We start from the raw sequence: 18,337 nt of genomic DNA on the forward strand, positions 1-18,337 counted from the left end.
TACTAAAGACAGAAGCATACACAGTAGACTACAAACTCAACACAAACATCCAAACAAAACAGGAAATACCTTTGGATGGTGGCGTCACCATTTTCTTTACTGGTACTGGTTTAGCTTCAGGCTCCTGCTCGGGGATTTGTTCAGGTTTAACCTTGGGTTCTGCTTTGGGTGTAGGCACTGGCTTTGCTTCTGGTTCCGCTTTGGGTGTAGGCACTGGCTTTGCTTCTGGTTCTGCTTTGGGTTTGGGCTTGGGCTCAGCTTCAGGCTTAGCTTCAGGGGCCACTACTTTGGAGTCTGCTGGCACCTGAGGCTTGGGTTCATCTTTAAATGGGTAAAAACATTCTTTGTTAGGATTACGCAGCAGGAGAATCTATAATTTTGCAAGAAGTGCTTCAGAGAATGAGAAAATCACCAGAATCGTATATAGAAACAGCATGACATATAAAACAGATAAAGGTTTCAATGAAGCCAAACTGACTCAGCGTGGTGGGAAACTGTATAGTGTGGCACACAGTTGATAAGACATCAAAGAAACATTAAGCAACATGAAGTACCTTTCTTTGGCACTCCAGGCTTCTCAGTAGGTGGAGGTGGGGAAGCAGTCGGCCTTTTAACTTCCTCTGTTTCTTTTAAGGAAATATTCAAACATATAATAATCAAATGAGACAACAGATTGCCCTTAGCAAAGATGTTCTAAAGACATTTGTAGGAATCCCTACCTCTGGGAACAGGAACATCCTTTTCTGGGACTGAAACCACAGCAATCTTTTCCTCCACTTGCTTTCTGGCTTCAGGCTCTTCAAATGTGCAGTTAAATTAAGTGAAGGTCAAGCAACATTAAAGAGGTTTAGGAAGTAAAAGATCAAACAAACACAAAGTATAGTTGAGATAACAGTAAAAACAAAAGAAGCTAGAAATGTAATTAATAAATTTACGTGTCAACATCAACAGTTTGTCAGTACCTCTCTGTGGTGATGCTGGTGTTGGTTTCTCTTCAGGCCTTTCCTCAACTTTGGGAAATTAAAAAAAAACACAATTAGGTGAAGAAGAGAAGTGCAGCAGAATACACGGCGCCATTTTAAAAACTGAAAACGCCACTACAGTAGATAATGTAATAAAAGAACAAAAAGACACAGTTGTAGGATGAGGGAAAGCAGAATATGCTCAGCTCTGCTGTACCTTTTGTTGGGATTTCCTCTCTCATTTGAACTTGTTTGGTCTCCATTGTCTCCTCAATGGCAACTCTTACAACTGCTGGAAAAACACATGCACAAAGGAACACATCCAAGATCGAAGGTAAGTGTCATAAAACATAAACATTCTTAAGTCTTCATAAGTCAAACATGGAATCCAACACTTTTAATTATTATTTTTTCTTTTAAGCTCAGAATTTCTAGATAAGCTTTTTAAGCATTTGGACATAAGTCAGTACAATCTAAAGCATTTGGTCATTAGTGTGTGGTGTGTTTTAGACGGGACAAGAGAGGTCAAAAGATCAGTGCAAACCTAAACTGTGCAAAGCACTCTGATAGGAGCCAGAATGATAATGCAGAACAATGTATTTGTGATAAGAAACTAAAAGATTCAGAAGCTCGACAGTAAGCAAAACCAGATCATCAGATATTAGGCTGTTACTGAACCAAAAGTGGTTATTAAAAAAACAAGCACACAAAGGCTGGTAGTGAAATGAGGGATAAAAAAGAGAGACGTATGCAAGCACAAATATATAAGATAAGAAAAAACATACATTTAAAAAAAGACAAATGTCAAGATAGACATGAGTAATGTGGCTCAAACGCACACAGGTATTGCTGTGCATGCTCTCGACATTGTGCTGACAAGAGCATGATGAGCACATCATACAAAACTGCTGGCCAGTCAAAGGCCTCAAGCCCGGGCCAATCAATACCCTAACACCTGTACAGTCTGATGTTAAAGAAAAAAAGAGATAAAGCCGCACATCTTTGAGATGCAGGACAAAAATCTACATTTTATTTGTCCTCGTTTAAAAACAGAAGTTGAACTTCTTAAAATCTTCAAACTGGAACGACTTTTTTAAAAAGCTCTATTCTTAGTGATCCATTACACACCAAACACCATTTACAGGCATAGAAAAAGCTAATACAAATGTGTGTGTGGAGAGGGTCCATATATACTTGTTGTTGTTCAGCTGGTGGAGATAGAACTCTTACCTAATATTGTACTTTTCTTACTAAGCCTAGCCAAAATCCAAAAAGTGTAAAAGCAAGAGTGCAAAATGTATTTTAGTGTGCTTAAACCTAATGGAACAGAACTGAACACAACGTATTTTATGTAATAAATCTCATCCCTAAAACCAGACTCACACACTTTTAATGTTAAATGTTGGTCAGAGGGCCCGGACACTGGCCCGGTGGCGCCAGTGTCCGGCAGCCTCGCCTCTGTCAGTGCGCCCCAGGGTGGCTGTGGCTACAATGTAGCTGCCATCACCAGTGTGTGAATGGGTGGATGACTGGATATGTAAAGCGCTTTGGGGTCCTTAGGGACTAGTAAAGCGCTATATAAATACAGGCCATTTACCATTAAATGGCAAAACATAAGTAAAAGTTAGTGAGTGTGGCATCAAGATGGAAAACTGGATTAAAGTTACAAAGTGACAACAAAACACATTCAGAACATTAGGCACAAAGAAAGAAAGAAGAACAGATACAAATTAACAGGAAAAAAGACAAAACGCAGGAGCATAAAAACAAATAGTAAATACCTTCAATCTCTTCTTCATAATGATAGAATTCATAAGATTCTTTAAAAGACAAAAAACATTTTTATTCCATTTCATTGTTAAATTCAGGTAAACATTGTCTTAATTCTATGTGGGCCACAAAACTACTATGAAATTTCTATAACAGAAACTGCTCTGTAAATTCCCTGATGTAATAAATGGAACAAAGTGAGCTGCTTATGATGCCTTACCTTGAATTGCAACTGACGTAGGCACTTCAGGCCTCTGAACAGAGGAATCTGGCATATCTACAGAGTATGGTACCAAAAGTTCTGTTTTGGTTAAGTGGTTAACTATTGGTTAACTATTAAAAACAAAACAAAACCACTGTATAAGTAGAAGTGTAGGACATTTTGGAAAATCCTCTTGCTTGGTAGCATTTGCCAGTTACAAGATAAAAAGTATAGATAGGCACATTTCAACCATAACATCAATTAAGTACAACCAGCTAGCGTAGTCCTGTAGTAACACAGGCTAGTGGGTACCATACCTAACCACCTAACTTGAAACTAGTAACTCCATATCCGGCCCTTTAGGCCTGGAGCTTAAGTTCAACATTTTAACAGCTTCCCAAAAATAAGCTAATTGGTTTCACTTTTATAAAATCATAGATAATAGTGTTATAGGTAATGGAAAAATGCATCTGGTCCTAGAAGGTCTTAAATTTGGTCAAATACAACCTCAGATGAACAACAATATACATTGTGTCATTACATATTTAACAAACACTGAGCAAAAAGGCAGACACAGTATGAAATACCCCTACTTCCTTTATAGGAATAAAGCATGTAAGTAACAGAAAGTTGCTGCTGCTCACATTCAATAGATTAAATGATGATCGACACAAGTGTGTCTACAACTGTAAAAGCAGAAGTGTTAGCAGTTTGCTAATCTGATGCATTGAGGTGGAATTGGAAAGCAAGTGGAAAATCCCATGAGTGGACATCAAATTCCCCTCAAGGACAAATGACAAATGGCAATGACATCCACCCACTGATCCATCCATGCCCAGACAAGCCCAGAGACTCCTTAGCCACCACCTCCAACTCTTCGGGTGGGTGACTGAGGCGTCTTAAAGACAGGCAATTTGTCCTTGGTCTTCCGCCAAGGTCTCCTTCCTGTGGTAAATGGCCAGGAGACCTAATATAGCAGGCAGGAGGTATCCTACTCACATGCCTGAGCCACCTCGCCTGGTTCCTGTGTGCAGAAGTTGCCACAGCTTCTCTGAGCAGAGCTGCTCTTTTGAGTCCCTCACCCTGTCTCTAAAGAAGGGCCGAGCTACCCTTTGAAGAAAGCTCATTACCATCATTCGTTATTTAAGTCACTACTCAGAACTGCAATAGGTGAGGGCAGTAACATAAATTACTAGTCAACACCTTCAGCTCTCAGTTCACCACAACAAATTGGTAATGACTCCTAATAACTGCTGCCACGCCACTCGTTTCTCGGTTACTGTAGGAACACAACCCTGAGACAGACCCTTTCTACTTGGGACAGGAACTCACAGTTTTCCAGATAAGAAAAACCTGTAGGTTGTAATTCTCATTCCCACATCTTCAGACTCTCCTGTAAAACAGCTCAGTGCAGGCTGGAAACGACCATGTGATGAAGCCAAGAGAATCTCATCATGCAGAGAAACATAGATGAGTCCCTGAGGCCACTGAAGTCAAAATTTGCTTCTTAGCTATGTCTACAAATTTTGTCCACAAACATTATGTACAAAATCACTGAAAAACCACTAACAGAGTCCAACAGCCAGTGGGGACAGGTCTGACTCATTACTGACAATACAGACCTTATGTCATGGTCCCCGTGTCTCGCCGGCTGACTCCGTGTCAGGGGACATGTTTGTTTTTGTTTTGCTCTCTCTCCCTCTTCCCTCCGCCGGGGTGGTGCTCACTGCAGGCCCTGCACCTGCACTTGTCATCACACCTGCTGCCACGCACCTGCACTTGTCATCACACCTGCTGCCGATTCCAGTGGATTAAAGCAGTACTTAAGATGGCGGACCTTTGCTATTCTTGGTTCGTTGGGCTATCGGCATCATCCCTGAACCCGTTTGTGACTGTGTTTGGACGAGTGAGATAGAGGAGCGGCGAAAGAGAGGTGTTGGACTTTCTGGAGAGAGAGAGGAGCGTTTTTGACTCATCCTCTGTGTCCCTGTGGACCCTGGAGCCCCGGACTCCTTTCCCCTGGCACTCTGTATGTATATATTCACCTGGTGTTTCCTTCACTGTAAATAAACGCACTGTTTTCTTGCCAAAGAAATCCCTGGTCTGCGCCTGAGTCCGTTTAAGGAACCTTGCTCAGGGAACCATCGCTCTAGTCTTCTAATCTAGAGGCATCACCCCACAGTGCCATGCAAAGTTGCAGAAGCGTATCAATCAGTGTAGTCCCACAACATCCAAAGCCTTAAGGAACAAGGCAAATCTCCACCCTGGGGGTCTTACCACTTACAAGAAGCTGTCTTATCCCAGTAAACTCACCTCTAGTGATTGCAAATCATCCACCTCATCCCCAGACTCTGCTTCCTCTATGAGGAGTATTTGTGACGCCACAGGCTAACCAAGTCCACTAGGAGTCCCTCTAACAGCTCTCTTTAGCTCCAGTGTCCACCATCTGCTATGCTTGCCCCAATGGCTCAATGCCCTCAGTCTCTCTCGGAATGTATTCAAAGTTATGCCAGAAGTGGAAATTGACCAGGGCTTCGGCTAGATGCTCCCAATGCACCTTCCCCATATATCTGGGCGTGCATGGCCAGCATCCTTTGCTCTCACCTCATCCAACTCACTACCAGGTGGTGATCAGTTGACAGCTAAACTCATGACACAGATATGAAATTAATCACCAACCTGCAACCTAGCGTGTCCTGGTGTCACTTCCACCTAGGAACACCCTTATACTTGAACATGTGTTCGTTATGGACACACTGTGATTATCATAGAAGTCCAATAACAGAACACCACTTTAGATTGGGCAGCCTTTTCCTCCTAGTCAAACCACACCCGGTCTACCAAATCAAAGCCAAACACATCATATCAGAAGCCGTGATCATTGTTTGGCGCTAACAGGACTTGGGCACCTGGCAGCCATGTGAGTTTAACATAGACTCCATGATTAATGGTGGCTCAAATGAACACAGGCATTGCACACAGATATTGTCAAATGTAAAGCCATTTGACTAAAATTGGGTCATGCAACAGGAGATTCACCCAGAACAATGTGAGAAAATAGTTCAAAAAAGTGGTTCTACACGCTAGTGAATCACAGTGTGGGCTTATTTTTTCACACATTGGTCCTAAATTTTGCCTTAAATCTTTTAAATACATTATGACATGATGTAATATGTCATGTGATGCTATTCCTCTGAGGTTGCATTTGCCTAGTTTTAGAACCTGGTAAGAGTCAGATCATTTTTGATTGTGTCTGAATTCGTAAAAACCTGCAGTGGTGAACTAGAGTGGTGGACTGTGTCCATATCTGACTGTGATAAAGAGGGCAGAAAGAGGTTTTCCAAAGATGTTCCTGAATGATTAAAGTCATCGAGGGTCTTGAAAATAAAATACCTACCAATGGGGACCATTGCTAATTCAATTTCTGTAAAAAAAAAAAGAAAAAGAAAATATAGAATAAACAGAGTGTTAAACACTTCGATAAAAGGTGAGCAGAAGCATAAAAAGTGTTGCCTGACTGAACTGTACCTTTGCCAGACAAATAAAGCTCAGCTGTGCTCTTAGCCTCTCCCCTGGGTTCCAACCTCACAATTACTGAGTACACGCCTATAAGGAATTAGTAATGAAGATCTTTTACACTCAGGTCTCAACAAACAACGAGGAAAAAAATCTACAGGACTTTGTGACGAGCCTTTGTAGCTTGATGGCACACTACACACCTTCGTCTTCAACGGTCACGTTTTGAATGACCATGAAATGTCTTCGGCCCTCGCTTCTGAAGTTGTACTTAGGGCTCTCTTTCAGTTCCCAGGTGTCTTTGTACCATGAAACAATGGCATTGTCAAAGGACACTTCACACTCAAAGGTGGCTGACTGTCGCTCATTGACTTCGATGTTGTGGATGCGTTTGGTGAAATGAATTTGTTCAGCTAAAAAAAAGATAAAGACGGGAATGGGTAAATGGCATCACAATTGGGAGTGTATGACAATAGCTAAATGGTCATTTTTCATCAAAATATCATCTAGATGGTTAAAAATGATGATCATCGTTTATGGGACAGTTATCAAAATGCATGTAAAAATACAACAAGTGGGACAATGGGGCATGCTTTTGGAACACGATCATGAAGAAAGTTACGAAAGAGAAGGACAAAATCAAAGAGGAAAAAAGAGGGCAATCTTCAAATTGCCAACATTATTTTAAGAGTTTGATAATGGAAGTCAAAGAGGTTAGTAACTGGGAACTACGTAAAACATGTCTATAAGTTTGCAGGATGGGTTCCAGGTACAAACCTTCCACCCAGAGGTCTGCTGAAGACTCCAGCTGTTGGTACTTGCAGGTGTATCTTCCTTGGTCTTCAGGCTTCAGGTCTCTGATCAGTAGCTTCTGAACCTTGTGTTTCACCTCAGATGTGTACCTGTCCTTCATTTCTAACTGCTTTCCATTTTTAAACCACTGAGCCTCTACATTAGGGATGGACATCTGACAAGACATAGTACATGACTGGCCTTCCTTACCCATTGTGTCCTGTAGATGTTTCTCAACCTCCACCTCTAAAGGACAAAACACATAAAAACAAAAATGAAGTCAAAAGAAAATAGTTTATTTAAGATAATCGAGGCTTTGTTCTCAATCAGCCAAGAAGACAGAACATTTACAACCACTTAAAAGCTAAAGCCTCTAAGCTAAACTAGACAACTGCCGAGGTGAAATGCTAATTACCCTTTATCAAACAACAGATACTTTTTAACAGATGCAGTAAAGCTGTCAGTACTGACCCATGACACTGAGCTTGGCACTGGATATGTGGGGCCCGCACACCACCCTGTAGTTGCCCTGGTCAGATGACTGGCAGTTCTTGATCCTGAGCAGATGGCGGTCGCCGCTGATGGTGATATTGTACTTGTCGCTAGTATCAAGTTTCTGTGTGCCTTTGTACCAGGACAGCGTGATCTCTAGGTAGTTGATCTTGATCTCACACTCGAACACTGCTTCTTCATTAATGAAGACAGATTGATTGGAAATGTCCTTCACCACAGTGACAGGCTGCAATAATGACAAAGAGCATTATGAAGTACATGCCAGACAAACAGTTTTTCATCCTTGTGATTATTTCTATTAAGTGTACACTGCAGTAAAGGAAAGATTCTCTGATGGCTCAACAGCTTTTTCTAATAATGTTTATGTGCACAACATATGTTAAGGACCAAAGAAAATAAACTGGGTCTATGGCTACAACGTAATTGATCACTTGCAATGTTGACCCTGTACCAACATTAGTTTTGTTAATTCAGCAAAAAAGACCATTGCAACGATTTCAGAATAAAGTTGGACTGATATAAATGCTAATGCATCCTATAACTGTTGACTGACAAAAACACATCAACGGCACATCAACCACTGGTCTTATCATTAATAACAAAGCCAATTATCCTTTAAATATGCTTTGAGGATTTTTAGCCTTCAGCTGTAAAAGGCTTATAAGGTATTGTCGCCCCACCCGCGCACCCTGCCGGGCATGTGGGTGTGTCACGTGGATACCCAAGTTTGTCAATGCAAAACCTGAGAACAAAACAAGGCGTAGGATTTACAAATTAATACCACAGGTGTATCTACTATCGCTGATGAGTTCAAAACTCAGTGACCTTGACCTCAAGGTCTGAGGTCATAGGTGAAGTTTTCTGAAAATCTTGTGCTTGTGATAATTCTAGAAGGAAGTCCATTGATTTTCTTCCGCTTATCTAGGACTGGGTTGCTGGGGCTTCAGCCTAAGCAGAAAAGCCCAGACCTCCCTCACCCTAGCCAGCCAAGATATATAATGTCCTTAGCTTGTCCTGGGTCTGTCCCGGGGCTTCTTCCTGGTGGGACTTGTCTAGAACACTTCACCCGGATGGCTGAACTCCTTCCGTCGCTTGTATCCATGATTTCAGCCACTACCCAGAGGTCATGACCGTTGGTAAGGGTAAGGGTGTACATTGGCCGGTAAATTAAGAGTTTTGCTTTTACGCTTAGCTCTCTCTTTACCACAACGGACTGGTACAGCGACGAGATTCTGAGACCATCAAAGTGGAAACCTTCCACCACTTGGTTACTCCTAGAAATCCTTGGTGGCAGGTCCTCTAGGGCAGCGGTCCCCAACCCCCGGGCCTCGGACCGGTACCGGTCCGTGAGTCGTTTGGTACCGGGCCGCGAGAGTTGAGGCTCAGGTATGAAATGTATGGTTTTCAGAGTTTTTATCGGTTTTCAGCGTTATTTTGTTATCGTTTTTATCGTTAACTCGGTTTTCCTGGGTCTTTTCACGTGTGTTATGAATAAATCTTCTCTTTTTCGGTACCGGTACTAGTTTTATTTTGTTCTATTTATCTGCAACACCTTAAAGGCCGGTCCATGAAAATATTGTCAGGCATAAACCGGTCAGAGGCGCAAAAAAGGTTGGAGACCTCTGCTCTAGGGTGTGTGAGGTTCACCATGAGTTCTTGAAGGCTCTGGAAGTTGTAGGGCTGTCTTGGTTGACCTGAACGTCAGAGGTCAGGTTTTCTGAAAATTGTGTGGCTGTAATAACTTGAGATGGAAGTCACCTTTGAAATTGGTGAATATGCTAAAAATATCAGATGAGTTCAAATGGGGCGATCGTGGCTCAAGAGTTGGGCGTTCGTCTTGTAATCGGAAGGTTGCCGGTTCGAGCCCCGGCTCCGACAGTCTCGGTCGTTGTGTCCTTGGGCAAGACACTTCACCCGTTGCCTACTGGTGGTGGTCAGAGGGCCCAGTGGCGCCAGTGTCCGGCAGCCTCGCCTCTGTCAGTGCGCCCCAGGGTGGCTGTGGCTACATGTAGCTGCCATCACCAGTGTGTGAATGTGTGTGTGAATGGGTGGATGATTGTGTATAGTGTAAAGCGCTTTGGGGTACTTAGGACCAAGTAAAGCGCTATACAAATACAGACCATTTATCAAATCTCAGTGACCTTGACCTCAAGGTCAAAGGTCAGAAGTCAAGTTTTCTGAAAAACTTGTAAATGTGATCATTTGAGAACAAGGCAACGTAGGATTTTGAAATCGATACCATAGGTGTATCTACTAAAAGGCTCAGGGGAGTAAAAAGAAGTTAGCTGACTAACAAAGAAATCAGTGAGAGATTTCTAATTGCTGCTGGAAAACACTTTAGAGAGCTGTAGACACCCAGTTCACGATCACGATTAAATAAGCAACTCTTTCCGACCGTTGCAAGTAAAAGCTTTACTCAATAAAGTTAAATATTAATTGTACTGTGATTCAACTAAAACAAAATGTAAAACTTTGGATTCTACTGTGGGCCTAAGAGTATTACGGTGGCCCTAGGAGGGCAAACGGATTTAAGAAAACACCAGCAAATAGGAAAACGCTGCAAAAGCACACAATACACAATGGAAACAGAAAAAAGACAACGGGAATGAGAGAAACATGACAAAAACTACAAAAACAAAATCAGAAAGGAAAACAGAAGTGTTTCAGGGGACACAATAACTTGACGGAAACATTTCCGTTTTCTTTCTGATTGTTTTCTGTATTTTCTTTATTGTCTTTTTGTCTGTTTGTGTTTTGTGTGTGCTTTTGCAGATGCTTTCAGTCCGTTTGGCCTCTCAGGGCCACCGTAAGATTCAGCTTCAGAAAGATTTTGTAAATTGATGTTATTGGTGAATAAATCTCCTTTATTTTTATTTTTATACTGATGACCTGCACAAACAAAAGTTATATTTACCTTACTGCATCTTCCTCTCTGAAATCCATTTCTAAATTCTTTACAAACATTATGAAACGATGAATTTCAAGTTGCATTAACAGTAAAGCTTTGGTTTTCAAAACGGACTTTGCACATGTCCTGACCTCAGTCCGTTCCATCCTCTTCTGCAGGTCAGCCACCAGCCTGGCCATGTCCTCATCAGACTCTCTGTCTCCACGGTCTACCTCCTGTCAGCAACACAAACAAGTGCATTAGACATCCACAGCTTCAAAATCATCGGACCAAGTGATTGTGGAGACCCTTACTTGTCTTCCACTTTCTTCAGCTCTCTCTTTTTTGAGCTGCTCAATTGCATGCAGTAGGCCTCGGTAGTCAGTGATACCGTACATCCGGGCGTATTTCTCATACTCTTTCGGGTCCACGTTTCTCAACAGCTCAACTATGTCAATGTCTTTTTCCTCCTGTGGGCTCTTTTGCTTTGATGGAGTTCTGAGAACAAGGAGATGTCATACATTTTTAAAGATAAACAAAATGACAATGACAAATTGAACGACATTTAAACGACATTTCAGTCTGAATGATTCTGTGTTGTCAGATTCTAAACTCACTTCTTCAGTTTAGCGCGGAGGTCTCCCTCAAGCATCACTACGTCCTTCTTTTCCTCTACGTGCATGTCAGTACTGCACTCGATCTCGCCATGTTTGTTGGAGGCGACACACCTGTACTGACCAGAGTCCGATTTCGTCACTTCTTTGATCTCCAGTTTGGCCTCTTGGCCCTTCTGTTCAATGGAGATCCGGCCACCATGGGTCACTTGCCTCCACTTCCCTTTCATCCACTTCACACTGGGAATGGGGTCACCACCCACCTTTGCGATGAAGGTGGCGGTTCCCTCTGTGAGCAACAGGTAGAGGAGTTAGATCAGAAATGCCTACGTTTTTACACATTTGGATTGTGCATTGTGCAAATGTTGAGACCCTCACTCTCGGTAACGTGTGCAGTTTTAGGCTCTTCAATGAAGAACAGATTGTCCAGTTTTTTGGATGGAGAAGCTGCTGGAGCTTCAGCAGGAGACAGAGCTGCTCCAGGTTTCTCTGCAAGATGACAAACTACAAATGAAAGATTCTCAAAAGCAACAAAAATCTGAATTTTTCAACTTTTGAGAAATAAAAACAATTACAAATAAATAAAATCTTAGAGTACAGATCTGAGGGGATTTAACCTTTTTTTTTTTTTTTTACCTTTGACAGTGACTTTGGCTTTGCAGAATTCGCTGCCAGCCTCATTGGTAGCCTTGCAGAGGTAGTCACCAGCATTGAGTTTAGAGACTGTGCTGATCTCCAGACATGCTGTGCCATCAGAAAAGCTGATTCTAGTGCTGCTGGATGGTGTCAACTCCTTCCTGTCCTTCATCCACTGGATCTTCAGAGGGGAAGATCCACAGACATGGCACCTGAGAATTAGCTTTTCGCCGTCATCCACAGTTGCTGGTTTGAGAGGTACGTCAAACACTGGGGGCTTCTTGGCCTCTGAAAGAGAGATAAGCCAGTCTGATTTATCTGACTGTACTGCTGTCAGTGCTCAGATTCAGATTCATAAACACATCTGAAGACCTTTAAACAAAGACTTCAAAGTAAATTCGAATAACAGGGTTAAAAAGCAAATATACATGAGGAGAAAAAGTCTGACTTGAAGCCTTCATTAGTTAACAATTTAAGCAAGATGTTTAACCAACAGTCCAAATCATCAAAGATTATAACAATGGAATAAAGAAAACCAGAGACTTCGATAAACATACCAAACCACTAAATAAGCTCCGTCATTTTTTAATCATTCCTGCTAGCTGTCATTCTGTGAGCATCAATTATGCTTCGACTTTAAATCAAACATACCTGAGATGCCAACAGTGACATCACAGGAGGCTTTCCCAGCTTCATTAGAGGCCTGGCACGAGTACCTTCCGCTGTCAATCACTTGGCTGTTTTTAATGCACAGCACTGCCACATTACTCTTAAAGCTGATGTCATACTTGTCAGAACTCTGTATCTCCATGTCATCTTTGAACCAGCTGACTGAAATGGGCTGCGACCCGGAGACTCGGCCCTCAATCTTCACCAGTTTGCCCTCCATGTCCTCGATGTGCTCTGAGGGCTTTTTGGTGAACACTGGAGGATTTTTGCGCTCTGAAATCAAGACAAGAAAGTAAGAATGATGAGAAGGGGAGCAGCTTTCAAAGACAAAACAATGTCCTTCGAGAGACGTGAATGCTTTAGAAGAGAGAGCCGAGATGGCATGAGTGTGCCCCAGGTTCAAATACCTTTGACAGTGATATCAGAGGAACAAGAGTCCTTCCCCATGTCATTAGAGGCGTGGCAGAAGTACCTCCCTGTATCTGATTTATCTGCCTTCAGAATGGTCAGGTGAGGTGTATTATCCACACAGCTAATCTTATAATTCCCCCCAGAGCGAATATCTTTGTGGTCTTTGGACCAAGTGACTTTAATGGGGGTAGAACCAGTCATGTGACATTCCAGCTCAATGCTGTCACCCACTGTCACCTCCTGTAGTGACAATTTCCTGTCAAATACCGGAGGGTATCTGGGTTCTGCAGAGTGGTGAATGAATGAAAGGAAGATAAAAGAACAAATCTTTAGATGGACACGATTAAACAGTTTGGGGCCTTAAACAGCCCAGCACCATCTGACCAAAGTGCTGTCAAAAATAATAAACAAAAGACATTTAGAACGTCTAGAACGTGAAAGAGAAAGGTGGTTAAGTACAACAGAGTGGGGCATTTTCAGAAACGTGAGGAGCAGTGACCAGAAGTCATGAGGTCTCCTAACACAGTTTCACAATAAATAGAAGACTCGTTTTTGTCTAGTCAGAATCAGTAGGTGACGGTGAGATATCTAAACGTTACACTGTTTGCTTCATAAGCATCCAGTATTAATGAATCAACCATCCAATCATGCGTCACACACCTTGCAGAGTGAGCTTGGCTCTGCATGAAGCTGAGCCCACACTGTTGGTGGCCACGCAAGTGTACTCCCCAGAGTGCCTCATCTCACTGTTGTTGATCTGCAGAACAGCTGTGTTATCATCGTACAGCATGGAAAACTCCTCCCCCTGACTCAGAGGTTTGCCGTCTTTCAGCCAGGACACCTCGATGGGCAATGAGCCAGCCACGCGGCACTCAAAGCGCACTGGCTGGCCCTCAGTTTGCTGCAGGCTGGTGATCTTCTTTGGGAATGATGGTGGCGTTTTAGCTTCTGTAAAAGATAAACACATGGCAGACATTAGTCTGAAAAGCCAGTGATTTTTACAAAGGTATAAATTCAGTAATCTGGAAAACTAGGTTTTACCTTGCACATTGAGTCTGCAGCTGGAGGAAGCAGAGCCAATCCTGTTCTCTGCCTTGCAGGTGTACTCTCCGATATCGGACTTGGTGGCTTTACTTAGCTTCAAACAGGCAACACCCTTTGTGTACTCCAGCTTGCAGGTGGGGCTAGACCTGACTTTGCCATCAGCCTTGAACCAGGACACCTTGATCTCAGGTGTGCCTGCAACCTGACATTTCAGACAGACAGCATCTCCAGCTGTCACCTCCATGGGCTCCAGTGACTCAGTAAAATATGGTGGCTCTGTGTGTGCAAACGCCAGAAAACATAGGGACACACTGTAAATTAAATCAGATCTGCAGGCTTTGGGACAGCTACACATATAATAAGTCTTGCTTTGAGTGTGGTTGTATGTATTATTGCTTATAGATTAACCTATCAGGCTTTTCCTCATCATATAGTCTTATATGCAATTTTACTGAATAAAAGTGGGCGACTGTAACATCCATAATGCAAAACCTCTGGCTTCTGTATGTTTGAGGTTTCCATATTTTTATACCTTTGCAATGTGCTGATATCAGTTTGTTACTTATTACTGCAGGTTTACAACCACTGCACACTGCTTCTAAGTAGAGTCTCCTGATTTGCCTAATCAGAAGGAAAGACTTTGTTGAGGTGGTCGGCTCTGAAGAGAGTATAAAGTTTGACTCTCGATTATTACCTAATAAGGGGCATTTTTCATTCTTTTAACTATTCAGTTTGTGTTGCTCTTTCTATCTAACATTCACACACATTTGTACTCTGGTGGATGCATCGGACGCTTGCCCAAGAATATTTTGCAGGAACAAATCAACAAATGAACCCAAACAGAGTGGGTTCAGTGATCTTGTACTAACCGAGGATAGAAACCACTGCCTCACACGTGTCTTTCCCAGCATCGTTGCACACTTGGCAGCAGTATTTTCCTGCAGCCTCCTTGTCATCAGTGCTGAGACACTCTAAGATACAGGAGCTTTCTGTTGTGGTAATGTTGTATTTGTATGAAGCAAAGATCTGCTGGCCATCTTTGTACCAGCTCACAGTGATCATGGGGGTGCCCGTGTATGTACACTCCAGGGTTAATGGTTTGCCCTTCTCAACTGATATGTCCTTCAGCTTCTTTGAGAAAGTTGCTGGCTCTGAAAAACACAATATGTTATTAAAATGATTGCGTTAGAAGAAATTTATAGACAAGAAAAACCTAAAGTCGATTGCATTTAACTAATTAATGTTGCTAGCAGAAAGGTGTGTGGTGCCACTGAAAAGATATTTGCCCCTTTCCTGAACTTAAAATATCTGTCACATGTACGTGTTTTAATATTAACCAAAGGTAACAAAGTTACCCAAACCTTACCTGGGATTAACCACATTTTAAAAATATATATTTTTTAGTGAAATAAGAAATAAGTTCTTTCTGGCCAACCTTTGACAGTGAGATTCACTGGATAGCTTTCTTTTCCTGCGTCATTAATGATCTGACAGGTGTACTCTCCAGCATGAGATTTGTCCACGTTGTAAAGCTCTAACAGAACTTTGTTATCATCCAGGGAGAAATCGTAGCCATGTCCAGCTACGATCTCTTTCGTCCCTCTGAACCACTTGAGTTTGAGAGGGGCGCTGCCTTTCACCATGGCTGAGAACGTCACATTAGAGCCTGGCATGGCCTCCACTGGCTGCGGTGGCACCACAAACGTTGGAGGTTCTGGGTCCAAACAGAAATATCAAACATTTCTATCAGACATAGAATTGTCAGGGCAATAACAGAACGGGCTAAAACGATAAGATGACTGCATTACAATCTGAATTGTTGCCAAAAACTGTGATTTTTGCCTCAGTGAATAATAAAGGATTCTGATTCTACTTCTATCTTAACTGTTTAATAAAGGTATTGGGGGGCAGGAGGTGGGGCCCGTCACATGTGTGGGCACCACAGAGGACAGGTGGTCTCCTGTGGGGTGCTTGTATCTTTTCCCAACCTGGTTGGTACAGTGGTCCAGACAAGTCAAACACCTTGCAACCAAAGAAAACATCAGCAAGTAGAAAACTGCAAATTAATGTTCACAGTGGAATAAAACAAAACCTCACAAAAACAATATTGATTTAAAGGAGACAATAATGTGACGGAACAGCTGAGAAGGTGACTGATAGCAAATGTGTATCTACAGGATTGCATGAATCATGTGTTGAGCACACACATTACTCCAACACTTCTTTCAATCCACAGCTCTTGTCTCGCCTAAATAATTTTTAATGTAATTATATTTCCGTTTGTTTTGTGTGCTTTTGCTGCAATTGTCTATTTGCTGGTGTTTTCTTAGGTTGCAGTGCATTTGAACCTGCAGAGCCACTGGGAGTGGGGTCTGCCAGTAGTGAACACTATATTTTAGGGTCTTTACCTTACAATATAAAGCACCTTGAGGCAACTGTTGTTATAATTTGGTGCTTTATGAATAAATAAAATTTTATTGAATTCTGTTATTGTGAATTTTGATATAAAACACCACCTGTTACGCCTGAAACCGTTTTCTAACATTCTAACAACAGTCAAAATCCAAGAATATATCAGATACATTCTGCATAAATATTGATTTTTACAAGTTTATCAGTTCACTATTTTTAACACATTTTTTATGATTAGTTGTCATAAGTACAAAGACAGTAATCAAAGAACATTGTCACTTTAGATTTGATTTGTGATGTTGCAGAGCTCTGTGTGCATACTCTGATGAGAACAGACACAGATGGTTTTGTGCATGGACTGTAGGATTTATTTGTCACAGAACTGTTTTTCATTGTAAATGGTAAATGGCCTGTATTTGTATAGTGCTTTATTTAGTCCCTGTGGACCCCAAAGCGCTTTACAGTCAGTCATTCACACACTGGTGATGGCAGCTACATTGTAGCCACAGCTGCCCAGGGGCGCACTGACAGAGGCGAGGCTGCCGGAAACTGGCGCCACCGGGCCCTCTGACCCGTAGGTAACGGTGAAGTGTCTTGCCCAGGGACACAACGACCGAGACTGTCGGTAAAGTGTGTTGGAGATAACCTCACAGGTGACACACTTGGCGTTTTTTTTGCTGGCTTGTCGGTAGCAGCTCCTGAAACGCAAGTGTGGCACACATCTGTTCGACCAAATCCAGTTAATCTAAGCACCAGTTAACCTGGAACCCGGTCCGAGTGTCAGGTGAACTGAACTTCAGGTAAGAAGTTATGACCTGCAGTCTATCTGGGTCAGATATCAACCAAGTTTAGGTGGAGTTTATTTTCCTTGTGCTGACTCTTTACAGTCAGTTACAATAACTCGTACTGCGTGCTAGCTAGCATGACAAACTTTTTATACAGCTGGGTGGGTGCTATGATGTTACTGATAGTGAACTTTATTCATAAGGTTAGTTAGTAGAGTTGCCAACCGTCCCGTAAAAATGAAATAGTCCCGCATTCAGAGAAAATGTTACGCGTTTCGTATTGAGCTGAGAAGAGACACAGTTTTTTTCAGCTATAATGAAAAAAAGACACAAAGTTGGAGTTATTCTGTCTTTACGCTGCACAGCTGCCTCTTCTTCTCTCATTCTCTCCCCCTCCCTCTCCTGTTCCTACTTCAATCATGAAACTGATCAATGATCAGCTGATCGTCTCTCTTGTTTGTTTATCGCCCACTTTGCGCCAGAAAGAGGAAACCAGCAGATGTCGCGCTAAACAACAGCAGCACGTTTAAGCTTGATCAGCTGTTGTTAGAATGTGTTTAATATTAATTTCTAGTATCAGCTGATGTTTGCTGGAGCCACAGCTGTAAAAGCTGCTGGTCATGATGTCGGTTTGGATATCCTAAATGGTCCGTATTTGTATAGCACTTTACTAGTCCCTAAGGACCCCAAAGCGCTTTGCACATCCAGTCATCCACCCATTCACACACACATTCACACACTGGTGATGGCAGCTACATTGTAGCCACAGCCACCCTAATGAGAGGGAAACATGAAGGTGAAACCAGGAGATGTCCTTACTGAATCATCAGAGCTGAGCAGGTGATGGTTTACCTTTTAGGTGACAGGAATGAGTTGAAGGGAAGTTATGAACTGTTTCTGAGAGACAAATAACACCAGGATCCTTTTCTAAGCAGCTGACAGCTGGTAACTGTGCAGGGGCGGGTCTAGCAAAGTTTTGCCAGGGGGGCAGGTAGGGCATTAACAGGGAGAGGGGGGCACAAAGAAATACTTTTCTTTCTTATTCTCATTTAAAATGTCTAGCTTTTATTAAATAATTATCTGAATCTTGTGAACAAAGTTTTTATCTGACGTAAAATGTATAG

The 18,337-nt window shown here is 42.2% G+C and overlaps 1 protein-coding gene across 1 annotated transcript in view; it reads right to left on the minus strand.

Moving 5' to 3' along the window:
* The window catches only part of LOC147310850 (titin-like), a 216,913-nt gene that overhangs the window by 134,783 nt on the left and 63,793 nt on the right, over positions 1 to 18,337 (minus strand). The window contains exons 67-89 of the mRNA XM_086267493.1: positions 15,452 to 15,730; positions 14,886 to 15,167; positions 14,014 to 14,292; positions 13,633 to 13,920; positions 12,969 to 13,256; positions 12,544 to 12,834; positions 11,893 to 12,180; positions 11,635 to 11,745; positions 11,260 to 11,545; positions 10,957 to 11,140; positions 10,795 to 10,878; positions 7,714 to 7,981; positions 7,228 to 7,488; positions 6,654 to 6,863; positions 6,463 to 6,540; positions 6,332 to 6,358; positions 2,953 to 3,009; positions 2,744 to 2,782; positions 1,180 to 1,254; positions 963 to 1,010; positions 720 to 797; positions 555 to 626; positions 70 to 321 (exon numbers count right to left, since the gene is read on the minus strand). Of these exons, the coding sequence (XP_086123619.1) occupies positions 70 to 321; positions 555 to 626; positions 720 to 797; positions 963 to 1,010; positions 1,180 to 1,254; positions 2,744 to 2,782; positions 2,953 to 3,009; positions 6,332 to 6,358; positions 6,463 to 6,540; positions 6,654 to 6,863; positions 7,228 to 7,488; positions 7,714 to 7,981; positions 10,795 to 10,878; positions 10,957 to 11,140; positions 11,260 to 11,545; positions 11,635 to 11,745; positions 11,893 to 12,180; positions 12,544 to 12,834; positions 12,969 to 13,256; positions 13,633 to 13,920; positions 14,014 to 14,292; positions 14,886 to 15,167; positions 15,452 to 15,730 (4,125 nt within the window). The remainder of the gene's footprint in view (positions 1 to 69; positions 322 to 554; positions 627 to 719; positions 798 to 962; positions 1,011 to 1,179; positions 1,255 to 2,743; positions 2,783 to 2,952; positions 3,010 to 6,331; positions 6,359 to 6,462; positions 6,541 to 6,653; positions 6,864 to 7,227; positions 7,489 to 7,713; positions 7,982 to 10,794; positions 10,879 to 10,956; positions 11,141 to 11,259; positions 11,546 to 11,634; positions 11,746 to 11,892; positions 12,181 to 12,543; positions 12,835 to 12,968; positions 13,257 to 13,632; positions 13,921 to 14,013; positions 14,293 to 14,885; positions 15,168 to 15,451; positions 15,731 to 18,337) is intronic.

Source organism: Aulonocara sp. 'chitande type north' Nkhata Bay, linkage group LG16 (assembly GCF_057382095.1).
Source record: "Aulonocara sp. 'chitande type north' Nkhata Bay isolate Kocher_YH1m ecotype deep benthic linkage group LG16, A_spYH_male_GT1.1, whole genome shotgun sequence".
Lineage (NCBI taxonomy): Eukaryota > Metazoa > Chordata > Actinopteri > Cichliformes > Cichlidae > Aulonocara > Aulonocara sp. 'chitande type north' Nkhata Bay.